At 38.7% G+C, this 14,939-nt stretch overlaps 1 protein-coding gene across 1 annotated transcript in view; it reads right to left on the reverse strand.

Annotated features, from left to right (window-relative positions):
- The window catches only part of FNDC3B (fibronectin type III domain containing 3B), a 281,784-nt gene that overhangs the window by 43,226 nt on the left and 223,619 nt on the right, over positions 1-14,939 (reverse strand). The window contains exons 20-23 of the mRNA XM_007424299.4: positions 13,745-13,858; positions 9,947-10,096; positions 8,692-8,969; positions 1,345-1,557 (exon numbers count right to left, since the gene is read on the reverse strand). Coding sequence (XP_007424361.2) covers positions 1,345-1,557; positions 8,692-8,969; positions 9,947-10,096; positions 13,745-13,858 — 755 coding nt within the window. The remainder of the gene's footprint in view (positions 1-1,344; positions 1,558-8,691; positions 8,970-9,946; positions 10,097-13,744; positions 13,859-14,939) is intronic.

The raw sequence follows: 14,939 nt of genomic DNA on the forward strand, positions 1-14,939 counted from the left end.
TTTATACATTATAAATTCTTCCTTGATAAATCCATTGCTGCTTTCTTCAAGATGATATTCTCCAGATATTCTTGACTTCAACTCCCATAATACCCATCAGTGTGCCCAAAGCCACACCTGTTGAGAATTTGGGAATTGCTGTCCCTAGGATAGCTGATCTATGTTGCATCCATTTATTCATATTATGGATTTAATTGTTCCCTGTCTTTCCAGAAATGATGATCCATAAAGCTAACAAGCAAAACAAATGAACAATTCAAGCACAATTGAGATACACACATTCTAATCCCTCAGAAAACATTTAGAAGATGAATAATGACCCACAACTGTATTTATTTCTGATCTTGAAATACAGAGAATATATAGAGAACCCCAAGAGCCAGTCTGTTGAGACAATAACAGGGTTATTAAAAACCACTATCCGGTATGTGTTGATCCCCTCAGCTATCATCATTCCTGGAGTAAGAAAAATCTCCTAACCCCTGCTACACAAAAATAAATTCCACATATACCCTATTTTTCAATATACGCTGTGTGTATTCAATAATTTGCTTTAAAAAAAAACCAAAGCAATTGCTATACGCAAAGCTTTCTGACCATCTGCTGCATTTAAAAACTTAGATGAGTTGTGATGGTAAAATGATAGCATGTCCAGCAATTTTGCAACCTGGTGCTTTCCCAATAGCTATAACCATGGTTACCTGTTGATCATGTGTCAGGACTGGGGGAAGGGGACAATAAATTCTACATAAGGCATACAAACAAGGTCTAGGAACAGAATGCTTAACTTCTATTGGGCAGGGAGGCTGCCTCCAACCCATAAACCAGGAAGCAAGATAACACAAGTCTTCCTGCCAATAGGAAAACTATACCTGTTAACTTCTGCAGATTCTCAGTGATTCAAAGGAAAAGATCAGATTTGCTTCAATTTCACATACATCAGAACAGAGCCATGAATAAATGTTTCATCTTCTGAAACCAGCCAAAGCTACAAGATAAGATGGATACCTACCCAATTGCAAAGTGGGGCAAAGTCTTCATGTGGGAGTGCTTCATGTGGCTTAGAAACCCCACACCTTTGAACTGAAATATCCAGACTCCTGCTGGGAGACTTTTTTGCCCCTACTCTGGTATATTAACAACACTGGGGTGTTCTCATCTCCAGCTTACTCTCCAACCGCAAGTATCAACTGAAAGAATTTAATGACTAACCAGCTTAACTCTAGCACATACTCATATACTTTCCTACAATTAGAAATAAGTCAAGCCCATCTTGGATGATTCTCACTTACAGAAGAATATCTTGCAGATGAACAGTGCTACCTGAGCTACATTCTTTCTTACCTCTTGTTCTTGTCCTCTATTTGTAAGAGATAGACCATGTCATCAGCAGTATGCTGTTTGGAGCTGCTGTCTCCCCATTTCAGTTTCAGGCTCTGGGGACCTGCTGCAGTACACTCTAGCCGAGGAGGTAAGGGTGGCAATGGCCTGGTCTTTGCTGTAATGAAGTGGCTAAAAGGCCCAGCTCCAACCTCATTGATGGCCTGAATCCGGAGCCTATGATTGGAAGATACAAAGAAAGAATGGAAGGCTAAAGTGGACAGAACAGAAGTTATAAATAGATTTCATACTTTGATATGGGGAATACTAGGATGCAACATTTCAAGTCCACAATAAAATGTTCTAACCATACCAAATTATTCTGATTTCAACATGGCTCTTCCTTATGGTTTGGCACAATTATCGTAAAGTTAAACAGTGGTTTCAAGCTAATTCCAAATATTTTGCATTTCACTACAACAAAAGAACACATTGGAGCATAGTGGAAACTGTTGGGGGAGTTGAACACATTCTCAGAATTGACTTTCAACTAGAGAAACCTAAAATGCTAAGAAGTTTAGCTTAGTATTGCTCAACCCCCCCACCCCAAATCAAGATAACTTTAAGTAGACGTATAAAGGCAATATTAAAGAGATAATTACAAAAGCTTGGAATTTTATTGACTTTGGTAATTCTGGTAGTTGTGGTTCCAAACTATGTGGAAAGTGTTCTGTTGAGGAAGGCTACTGTTGGGTAATTTAAGCATTTTAAGATTATTAGTTAACAAAATTAACACAATTAACAATAGCAAATCAACAGGCAGAGGCTCGATTTAGAAATTGCTCTAAAACATACTTAATCAGGCTTAACCAAATATCTAGAACCCAAAATCAAGATCAGAAGTGGATTTGCTATCCAGAAATTATCAATGTCATTATGCATCCTATTTACAACGTTGGAGTACAATAGACAAGATAATGCTAAGCAGATAGGAAATAAAGCATACATACTATTGTAAACCATGGTATGAGTGTCTATTGGGTCATGCCAGGCTAAACCAAAAGTGTTTTCACCACGGTTTATTGAATAGTCCACAAATTACTTGTTTCCTATATCCCACAAGCTGAACAATGGAAACATGATAGATCTAATCACTTTCGGAAATTGTTTGTTAATGCTTTTCAGCTATTAGGAACATTTGGATTGATAGGTTTTAGAGCACCAGGTGAGTTTCTTTCAATCCTTAGTGAAAGAAATTTTAACTACAAGTTTAAGGACTCCCCCCCCCCCGCTTTGGAATAAACAGAAAAAGTTACAAACAGACTAAGGGTCCAGATGGATTTCAAATAAGATTTTGGAATTATTTATAAGAATCCTTCCTGTGGGAAAATGCTTTTGTTTTGAATTCTCTTAAAAAAAACATGATAGGATGAGACTTTGAAGGTTGGACACTAGAGGGAACCAGAAGGAACTAAAGATTACAATTAAAGGAGGAGAACACTTAAATTTGACACTAGTACAGAATGGAGAAAAACATTTTAACAATGGACATATTGAAGGTTATTTTTGAACAATGGACCTAGAAGTTAATTTTAAGAGTATCCACATCTATTTAACTATGTTTAAAAGATGTTATGGAAGAGGAACAAGTTTTACCAGACACGACTGAGACTGATCTGAAAGTGGATTTTAAAATGACAGGTTACAAGAATGATATAGAAAAAGATGATACACTGGACATACATATGAAATCAGCTGATGCCTTAGTAATTAAAAGGGATATACAAATAACAAACCAACAGAGTGACCCGGATAACTTTCCTATATTGAATTTACAGAAGAGACTTGTTAAAGGTTTGAAGAATTTTGTGAGAAGGGACAAAGAAAAATGAAAAGAAACCAAGTTCTAGGGCATTATTTGAAGCGACTAAAGCGCAAGATTGTTAAAAGTAAAAGGAAGGAATATAAAGTTGGTTTATTTGATCAAGGTTAAAATAGACATGTTATCTCTGGTAACCCTTAATGGACTTTTGCTGATCTGGACTGAACGATGAGACTTTAAGGATTTGTTTACAGATAAGAGATAGGATATGAGAAGAAGAGATTATTTGTTGTATTTTAAGAGAAGGTGCTAAATTACTAAAATTGTTTATACTTGTTATGATGAAGGGGGAAGTCATTTCTTTATATATTTCTTTTCTTTTTCTTTACTATAGTCCTATTTTTTCTTTCTTTTCTATTTGTTTCTTTTTTCTTTTCTGCACTTTCTATTTTTTCTTTCTTTTCTTTTCTTTAGTTTGTATTAGTTTTTATCTCTTTAATTGTAACTTTTAATAAAATTACTATTAAAAAAAGAAATTACTCTGTTGATTAATACAATATTTGTGTAAAATTAGCCTGAAATTATTCTTTAGAACCAAAAACAGCAGCACAAGAGCTGAAGCCTGACGCTTGAAATTAGCCTGTTGGCTGGTTTGCGTAATGCACAGGTTGGCACAGACTGAACACCCTTACAGCCTAAATAATACTTTGGTATTATTATTCTCATTTCTTGATTCTGCTCTCAAGCAAAACTTGTATAAATCTTGTCCTGGTTGTTATTTATTGCTAAGTTAGCAATTTTGGGAGTATATTTTGGGAGTGAGTGGCATTAAGCCTTAAACAAAGGAATGCACCCAACCCAAACAAATTACCTAATTCAAGCAACAGATTCACTTATTACAATTTTTTTGATGCTAACCCCTTTCTTCTAAGTTCAAGAAGCTTAGCAGTCTCATGATGAAGTAGTCATGTAAAATCTGGGACGTGTGTATACAGTAGAAATGGACCTCTAATGAGATATTTCTCCTTCATGAAGGGCTGATATGCCCATTCCACAAAAGTCATGATTAAGAAATATGAACAATTCACATTTCTTATATTCTCTATGGTGTTTCTCTGAGATTTGTAAAAAAGATGAAGATTCTCTGGTCATTAGATCTAACTCAGGACATGGATATGTAGAAGAAAACACAAGAAATGTGTTTTTCTTTCTTTGCACCTTCTATGGAAGATGCATGAATCTACAAGAATTATAGTTTACAGAAGGAAGTTTCATATTCCTAAAAACTTCCCTTCTACATTTTTATGTTGGACAAAAGCTCAGAAAGAAACTTTTTTGAAAACTACAGCAAACAACTTTTTAAAATCATGGATACTGATACTAGTTTTTAAAGTTGTTCAGAGTTACTTGAACATGCATATCAATGTAGACAATAAATGGCAGTGGAAATCAGCAGCTGACTTACATTATCTGCTAGAGTTTTAAATGCATGCATATAATCAGGACAACCATCATATAAAAGGTATCTCAGTCCACAAAAGGAGAGGGGTACGTTTGTGTGTGGGAAGCATTTCAGAAAGGGCCCTCCCTAGTTTTCTGGAGAATAAAAGAGGAGGAGGGAAGTAATACTTTCAGTCTTGCAAGATTCTGTTAGTGTAACCTTACAGTAAAGATAAGTTATTACTCATGGTCGTGCTTCTTGTCTGGACTATCTGGAAGGTGAGATAACACCAGTCCAATCACTAATCTGCTCAGCCAAAAGCAGCAGCATCAGTTGTTCCAACACTTTGCATAGTAGGAGGTCTAAAAACCAAACAACTCTGGTGTCATATCATTGATTAATAGACTAATTAGGTATTTTCCTCCTTTAAAAAACACAAGAAGTATCACCTCTTATGAAGAAGTAGCTGAAGCACTCTATTTGATGCTCCGTTGCGCTGACAAGGTCATAGAGCTCTCCTTAGTCATAATTTGTACAACATTAATTGAAAATGCTAATGATTCTTCAGAAAGGCTGCTATAAATATACAGGTCTTAGCCATTCATATGCTACGCAAAATTCACTGACACGTGCAACAGGTAGAAAGGGAAAAGGTTGGTTGAGTTGAAGACATGAGAACATATTAGATGTGGAAGGCAGCTTCACACAAATATTGCCACGTTTTTGACGTTTTGCTGTCCAGAGAAAAACAAGAGCCTTTTTAAAACAACACCTGATAAAACCACTTAAAGAGAAGTTTCTTTTACAGTGGCTCAGTTCTGCCTTTCAATTTTTCCTTGCAACATTTTACAATTGTTGTAGAGGTTCTCCTGTGTAAATATGTAAATGAGGTGACAGAATCAGAATACATCAGTGCAAAACAGTAAACACCTATCAAGTTACATAAAAATTCAAGGGTGGAATAATTCATATAAGTCACAGCGTTTATTTTATTTCTTCTTCCAAGCCTTGAGCATCACTGATGCACATCTAGCACATTAGGGCTGGTGAAGTGAACGGTATCTGTGAGCTGCTGCTCCCCACTTGAGGAGAAAGTAAAACCCTTTCCCATCAGTTTATCTGATTAAGACAAAGGGAAAGTTGCCTTCTCTTCCTCCCATTTCAGGATTAACACCAACCTGTAGTTGAAGATTACATTCATTCCCCTTATAAGAGATGGGCAGCTGAATTGCTTCTCCTAACAAGCAGGAATCAGAAGTATAAAACGATATATTTACATTGAAAATACTGTAAATTCAGTCTGACAAAAAATACATACAACCCAGCACAAATGTAGACAGCTCTTTTTTCACAGGATTCCTAGACCAGTGTTTCTCAATTTCAGCAACTTAAGATATGTGGACTTCAACTCCCAAAATTCCCCAGCCAGAATTCTCAGTTGAACTCCACACATCTTGCTGAGGCTGAGAAACACTGTCCTCGACAATCTCTGGAAGCCCCACAAAGAACAGTACTGTCCACTAAGAATTAATATTTGGAGATAATGAGAATCTTAACTAGAAGGCTTTATGTGTATTAGGGTCATTTTATCTGGGCTGCAAAATCTGCAGAACCACTAGGTGGCAGCATACATAGCTGCTATCTAGTGGTCATGTCAATTTTTGTAACCCATCTATGGTATCCTATTTTCATGTCACTGACACATCCCTCCTCCATGAATCTAAGGTCTGGGCAGATCTCTTGGGATTCTTTAAATAACAGTAATGCTATTTATTTGAACAGAGACTGTATAGCAGTAATGGGATGTGCTCTAATTTTGATGGTCCAGAGTATCCATCTGGAACACAATGGAATTGGATGAAAGAGAAAAATTATTCATATCCAGTGCACTTAATATATGTTCTTGGGCAAATATTATTTCCAAGTTCAGTTTGCCAAAGCTCACGTAACTGGGTTTATATTTGATTCAACTTGATAATGTTCATAGAGCTTTGACTAACAATAGTACAACAGTACTAATAATAACTAACAACAATACAACAATGATACATTCTCTGCTCCCTGCTATTATTAGCAATAATTTGAACTGAAGAACTATTATGAAGCTGTCTGAAAAGGAGATGACTTTGAGTTACTTTAGATTTTTAGAATTACATTTGCCAGCCGATCTTTCATCTATATTAATCCCTAAATTAACGTAATTTCTCACAAGTTCACAGGAAAAAATAATTATGAGTTAAGCCATTTATCTCCACAGGCACATTACAAGAATTAATATGCACATTTAATAATTACTAGCCAGGATCTGAAAAATGACTATATTATGTTACGTATTATGCCCATCATTCTGCTCTGGAAACCTTTGTTTTCTATTATTTCTAACATATATTCTAATTAGTTTAATGGGTATTAATTTAAAGTAAAAAAGGAGCATTATTTGCAGATATCTATAACCAACGTAAGAGTTCAAAACCCAGAGGAAGAAAAGATAAGTAAGGAACGATACCAGTGGAAAGCACCAACAGCTTTATTCTATGGGAATAATGATGGTTATTTCTGCTTAGTAGAATTATTTCGTTCCAGAGCCAATAGCCTAAGCAATTGCAAAGCAAAAAGTCTATAAGCAACAGAAGTGTACTAATTCCTCAGAGCAGAGCTGTTGGAGCCAATGGTGAGAAGAGCAAAAGCATCTACAGCAGTGTTGTCCAAACTTGGGCACTTTAAGATGAGTGGACTTCAACTCCCAGTTGGCTGGCTGGGGAATTCATGGCTGGCTGGGGAATTCTGGGAGTTGAAGTCCACTCATCTTAAAGTGCCCAAGTTTGCACAACACTGATCTACAGGAAGGCAAACAACAACATGTATGATGATGATGTCATCATGCAAATGCCATAATGTACATACATCAGTATTTACATCAGATGTGAAAGCAGCACTCATGTGATGACCTCACAGTGAGCATGATGTTGTTTGAGATCACTGCAGTTTGCTGCTGGAGGAGAGGTCTATCTTTCAAATGGAAAAAAAAAAAAACAGGAAAGGAGAGGGTTTTCTCCCTCTGCTGAGTAATGCCATGAGGCCTGGCCCAAATGCTGGGACCCACAAGTTGGAGGGATCTCAAATTTAGCACCATACCCATTGAAAAGCACACATGTACACCACCAATTTTAGCAGAGATCCTACCCCGTGCTTTTCTTTCCTTTCTCTGGAGGCCTCAGGAGAAAGAGAAGATGCCAGTAGCTTTGCTCTATCAACTTTTAACTCTTAAAAGTTAAGGGAAAGGCAGAAAGAGAAGGAGTCGTGCTAGTATCTGATAAAGTTCGGGGAGGGGAATAGAAAGAATGAAGAGAAAAGGCTGAGGTGGGTTAGAAGAATGAGAAAGGACAGCATTTCAGATGAGATGATTTTCACCAGGGCCTCTTTATATTTGTCTGTGCTGGGGATTCTAACTAGGGGCAACAATTGTCCAAAATATTTTTTGTTGCAACTACCTAAAACTTTTGCAGATTACTGCATTTGGCTCTTCTTAGGGGCAGAACAAGGATGGGCATGTAAGAGATCCAGTGCTGATGAAAAGCCATTGCTAAGCATCAAAAACAAGATCCATCTTGTAGTATTAAGGACCCATTAACAGTGTGCTCTGCTCTATAGTTTCCATCTGTGACAGATGAGTACTTCCTTATCACACAGTGAAGACAATAAACTTTTTGCTCAGTCCCTACGATCATCTCATTCAGATGAAATACTGTATTCCTATAATTTTACACATTACTTGATCAGCAGGAGGCAGGAACTGCAGGAATATCGAAATATTCCCCCATTTGGGGTGGCAGAGTCATGAAACCTCCAGTAGATTTGCAAAGCATAGTAACAGTTCTTTCTCTCTAGTCTGAGAGCTCATATCAAAAAAGGTGTGTACTACCGTTGGATAAATTGTTAAGTTTCTCCTGTCATAGCTTCTAAGGAAAGACACACAGATACCAAGGACTTCAGAAATACCTGAAACATGCATACCAAACATCTTTTAGCTCTTGGATCATATTCTGTAAAGATCCCATACAGAAAATTTTGGATTTTTGCTGAAATAACACTTTTCAATAACACTTACCGGAATGTGGTTTCTGGAAGCAAGTCCTCAATTACGTAAGTTGTGACTTTACCCACGGGCAAAGTAGTATCTCCCAGTTCAATATTGTAAGATATAATCTCAGACCCATTATTGCACGGTTCCTCCCAGTTCAATACAAGGCATACAACAGGCATTGGACAGGCATCCAGGTGCTCATCCTCCGATACGTAGAGGTGGGTTACAGCATCAGGAACAGAGGCTGGGGCTCTGCAGGAAACCAGGTCGCTGTATGATCCTGCTCCTGCTTGGTTTATTGCCTGAAAAATAAATAGGTTTTATTTCACTATTCCACAAACTATCTACATAATTGGATTTCAGATCTACAGGTGGACAAAGTTCTAGATCCTATTTTTTCAGCCTCAATTCCTAATCTGTCAAATGGTATCCTATATTCATTGTGAGCAAGAAACATTATGTGAAGACTTAGCTCTCTTCAAAACTCTATAGCTAGCTAGAAAAGTAATGGGGAAAAAATGCCTAGATCAATGTTGGGTATATTTAAACTAGATTCAGAGGTCCTGGGAGATGGAAAGATTGGTCATGTTTTTTACTAGGTTTTGCAGACTGGGTTTCAGCAGGCAGCAACACCTGGCCAATGTAGTCTAGGCTCACAAGCTAAGGAAGTTTAGATCTACTTAATATTTGGATGAGAGACCAGGGTTGTATGCCAAATTGGGAAGCCAAAATCATCATCATCATCATCATCACCACCACCACCGCCATCATCAGGGACATCTTTAGGACATCCCTACTTATAGATCGTCTCAACTTCATATATGACAGCAAAGCAGCCATATCTTCTAAGATGGGCAAGATTAAACAAAAATGATAGGCAAATGATAATTTTAAGCATTTTTCTCAACTACTGTTTAGCCCTTCCCCAAACACGCCTCTCCTGTGACACTTTCCAACTGTCATGTATGGTTCTGTTCTAAGAGGAAAACAAAAGAAAGAAACACACCAAGAAAAGTTGAAATATAAGCCTAGTGTATTTTTATTACCATATCTGCGATGTACGTATATTGAGCATGCAATCGCCAAAAAAACCAGCTAAGCAGAATTCTCCAACTTTCCCCCCATTTATATTAGCAGCTGAGAATTTTACTTTGTTCACCCTAACATAATCCTCTAACCCTGGTTTATGTCACACTTTATAGTGAAGTTATGAGGAAAGCAGAAACTTATATCCTCATCTTGTTTTACATCTGATCCTAACTTAACAATCTTGACTTACCTGTAGTCTACAGAAATAATGTGCTGCAGCTGACAGCTGGTGGATTTCAAAGGAGTTGCCTGTGCCAGTATACACCAGTTCTAAAGTCTCCTTATCTTCTCCCCACTCCAGTCTGTATTCTGAGATGTCAGCACCAAAACTCTCAGGACTCTGCAAAACATACAGAAGTTTGGGTCATATTTGAGCCCCAGAAGATGCTTTTCTGTCTTTGGAAGCATTATATACATAATTGTGCAATCCATATCTGAGTCACATAGACAATCAAGACCTCCTCTTTACTGCAGATGTCAAATATCAAGATGAGAAATCTCAAAGAGAAAAATTCAGTAGGAGAAGCAGATGCCTAAGTAAGTGCAGTCAATTTATTGAATTCTAACTAAATCTTAACACATCCACAATTGGTTTAGAGCAGCCTTTCATAAAGATAGGTTGGAACTGGTATACTTTGAAGGCGCCAATTTGGGGAAACATGCTAGAGGGAAATTTAGTGCTTATTTGCCATGTTTTAGTGAATGGAGCTGTTAAGTATGCATTCAGCAAATCAACTCTTATATGAAAGTACCTTGGATATGAACAGCAATGTCTTTAACTGAAGCAAGCCACTAACTTCTACTCTTGTCCCCGACACCAAGATTCAGCTTAGAATTTCTTTTTTTTTGGCTTTCTTCCAACTTGTATACATGGCTCTGAGTATTTCTCAGTTCCCATTTACTGGCTCATTTGTTACCAGGAAACACCATTAATATATTTCTGAACTACTTTGGAATAAGTGAATACTCACAACACCTTCATCAGCTTCTAATTACATATATATGTGGAAGCTTCTCAATGCACCATCAGATATCCTTTTTTTGATGGGAAACAGGAGCTTCATTTCAGCAGCCTCCCCCAAAACCAGGATAAATAGCTGAGTGCCACTTCAGGGGACAACAGTGTTCACCTGCCTGATTTTCTGCTTTTCTTCCTATCTTCCAGCATTCTTTCATTTGCTATTTGTGAACTTCTCTGCCTTGATAGCATTGGAAAAAGAGGAACGTTGGTTTGAAGGAGCAGAGCAATTTCAGGTATTTGGAGAAAATCACTTAATAAAGGGCCAATTTAATGTAAAGTATTTCAAATGATGTATTAGAAAACTATCAGTGGTTATTTGTGGACAAAACGTTCCTCTTGAATTCTACAGATAAACAATAAGCTTTCAGAAGTGTGATCTAATACAGGCCACATGAACAGAAAATGCTATTGGATGTAGATTATCATTGTTAAAAGACTCATGTGAATTGATTTCAACCTTCCAAAATGGTAGTTTTTATATTTCTCCTGAAAATGTAGCAACTCTCTGCAGTGACAAATGGAATCTCATCAACCAGCCCTAGGTGTTGCTTCCATCTTCTAAAAAGCCTCCCTGCCATTGGCCATATGCCTTCACAAACAGGGAAAGCTCACAATTATCTACCCGCAATTTTCTGCTAAGTTGAAGTGAATGTTAGAACTCAAATGCATTTTGGCAGAAGGAATGGCTTTTAACCAAATGCTGCCACTTTAGGCAGTGACATTCAAATACTTAATGCTTATTTACTAAACACCTGGGGAAAAAAAAGGTGGCTGATGTTTCACAGGAGTATAAGAAAAAATCTTCCTAATTCAGACCCAAAGACCAGGATTCTCTTCTCATAGTGATCCACTGAATGGCTTTGGGGAGGCTGCAAGCAAGGTGTGAACACAGTAGCACCCCCCTGCTCATGTTCTCAGCAACAATACCATACACTTGACCTGGTTTTTCTGTTGGGCCAGTGGCAAGGTGATCTGGTTTTGGGGGAGGCTTCAGTTTCTCCCCTGTCACGGTCGGACTACTCTCTGGTTACCCTACAGTTCTCCTCCACCACAGGGAGGCTGGACCTATTAGATTGGCCTGCCCCAGGTGACTAATGGACCCTACTGGGTTTCAGAAGGAGCTTGGGATCGTTCCAGAGGGTCTGCTGAACGATCCAACTGAAGGCCTGGTGGCCGCCTGGCGACAGGGGCTTTGGACCAGATTGTGCCTGAGCGGCCTCTCCTCCCTTGGGGATCCTGGAACTCCTCATAGTATGCAGAGGAGCTAAGGTAAATGAAACTGGGGAAGAGACACCTAAAGCACCTCTGGAGGGCGACAAGGAGCAAATCTGATCAAACATGAGTTAGAGAAGCTATTAGGACCTACCTGTGATGGAATGTATCTACGAGGAGGAGAGTGATGTGAGAAATCAAGGCTATCAGGAAGGAGGGAGTACATTCCAGGAGCGGGGAGAAGGCAAGAGGCAACACAGTCCACAAGGGGAGCATGAGAAGACTAAGAGATTCAGGAGAGCCATTTCCTAGAATCTCACAGGGCATATCCACTAGTTGCTGTAGTATAGATTTAGTTTGGCAAGATTGATGTCAGGCCCAGCCCAAGAACAACAATGAAACAGTCCAGTTGAGTAGAGTTCCTTTATTTGCTTACACCTTATAGACAGAATCTGGGTGACGTTATCTGACAGTTTGGGGTGAGGCATCATCAGTATGCTGTATGAGGTATCCTCAGTATGCTTTATATCACCACCCCAGGCTACCTGAGTGATGCCGTTGAGGTTCTGTCTCAGTGCTTCAAGGTTCTGAGGCCTGGATGGGGTGCAACAGGCTTTAGCTCAACCCAAACAAGACCAAGTGGCTCTGGGTTTTTGGACCTCTGGTTCCAGGGACCTTCCATCTTTGGTTTTGAATGGGGTAGCACTGCCCCAGGCAGACCAAGTGTGCAACCTGGGGGTCCTCATGGACTCATGGCTCCTGCTCACAGAGCGGGTGGCAGCCATGGATAAAAGGGCCTTTGCACAGCTTAGGGCTGTGTGCCAGTTAGGCCTGTTCCTGGCCTGGGAGGCCCTACTCGTGGTCACTCATGGCCTCATGACCTCCAGATTGGACTATTACAATGTGCTTTACATGGGGCTGCCCTTGAAGTTTCAACTGGTGCAAAAATGTGGCGGCATGGGAAATTATTGGTGCCAGTTACTTGGCACATGTGACACCACAGCTCTGTGATCTGCACTGGCCTCCAGCGTACTTCCGGGTGCAATTCAAGGTGGTGGTTGTCACCTTTAAAGCTCTTCATGTCTTAGGACTGGATTACTTATGGAACTGTCTCTCCCCAATTGTTTCTACCCATCCCACCCAATCTGGCAGGAAGGACACGTTCTGGGTACTGTTGCTTAAGGAGTGTTGGCTGGTGGGGCCTAGGAGGGCCTTTCCTTCTGTGACACACATGCTTTGGAAGATAATTTTGCCAAGATTAGATTAGCTCCAGATTCTCCACATCCTTCTTATTGCTAAAAGACTTGTTCTTCAAAACTCTGAATATAAATGTATGACCCCAATTACTCAATGGGCCAAACACCTGATGTTACTTGTGACTCATGAACAAGTTGCATATAGTTCTAAACTATGTATGGATGATTATAATGAAAAATGGTCATCCCTTATTGCAATCTTTATGGAAAACTATATACATTTGTATTTGTGTGTATGTGTGTGTGTGTGTGTGTGTGTGGTGTGCACGCGCGCCTTTTTCCTTTCCCATTTTTTCTGTCTGTTTTGTTTAATTAAATAAAGAGAAAAAAATACATCTTTTTTTAATGTGAGGAATGATCAGAACTGATCATTGCAATAAATACAATGGATAATTTAACATAGTGATTCCACAAATTTATTCTTTCTCTGTAGGGAGCCCTAATCTTGGTTAATTTAAATGGAAGATTGACATAACTCCAAAGAACCATTTTCTCTTACCTCCCAGCTCACAAGTACACTTGAATCTGAAAGGAAGGCAAGGGAAGGCGCTCTGCACTGCCCTGGAGGCCCAGCAACTGTGATGACTTTTGTAGCTTCAGAGTAAGTCCCGTACTAAAAAAGAAATAGGAAAGCTTATGCACACTTTGCATACAGTAGAGCGATTAGATTACAGTATAATAATATGTTCTTCCCCAACTTGATGTTCTTCAGATGGACTATGAATTGCAGTCTATTGATTAGGAAGTCTATAGGAATCTATGTCTTATAAATAAATAAAATATATATTTAATCAATTCTTGGTTAGGAAAAATGCCCATGGCAGAAACCACCCGAAACATTCAGATAGAGTAGTGAATGTGGTTTATTTCCAAACATTTTCCTAATACACAATATTGTAATTCTACAATTTCAGACACACAAATCTCCCCTCTTCTACTTCTAGATCTAGTAACAGGGCTATTTTTCCATTAACCATATATGTTCCATTTCTTTCACAGTGGATATCCTATGAATTGAACAGTTCCTGGGGAATTTGTTCCTCCACAGATAGGGTGCTTACTAGCATTTATGATAGCCCCAATGTGCAGGCAACTTAATTGGTTGCTTATTATGAAAGATTGGGGAAGGCAAACATTTTTAGGAGAAGAGTTTGCAAGGAATAACTGCAAACACCCAGTCAGGTAGGGAGGGTATGCTGCAGACCCACTGATGAAAGAATGGCGACTGGCGGGATCCAGAAAGAGAGCCTTCTTTGCTGTGGCCCCCACCCTATGGAATACTCTCCCCCCAGAGGTGAGGCAGGCCCCAACTCTCTTGTCCTTCTGGAAAGCAGTCAAGACCTGGCTTGGCCAACTGGAATGGGGCCAAAAAAGGGACAACCAACCCTGGGGATGGCTAGCACCTTGAAGATGCTCTCATATGTTAACATCTTACAATCATCAACATCTTGGAAGATATTATTATTTGTGTATGTGTTTGGTTTTATTCTATTTTTACTGTATTTTTATATTGTTTTTATTGTATTTTAATTAATATTTATTGTTGTTTTATCATGAACCCCCCCAGAGTCAGTTTTTGGTGAGATGGGCATTATCTAAATTTGAAAAATAAATAAAAAAATGAATGAATGAATAAATAAACAAACAAACAAACAAATAAATAAATATGCAACAGTTTGGAGTCAGCTTCCTCA

This window comes from Python bivittatus, unplaced genomic scaffold (genome assembly GCF_059951505.1).
Source record: "Python bivittatus isolate LINGU-HERP-01145 unplaced genomic scaffold, Pbiv_v1 ctg000980_np1212, whole genome shotgun sequence".
Lineage (NCBI taxonomy): Eukaryota > Metazoa > Chordata > Lepidosauria > Squamata > Pythonidae > Python > Python bivittatus.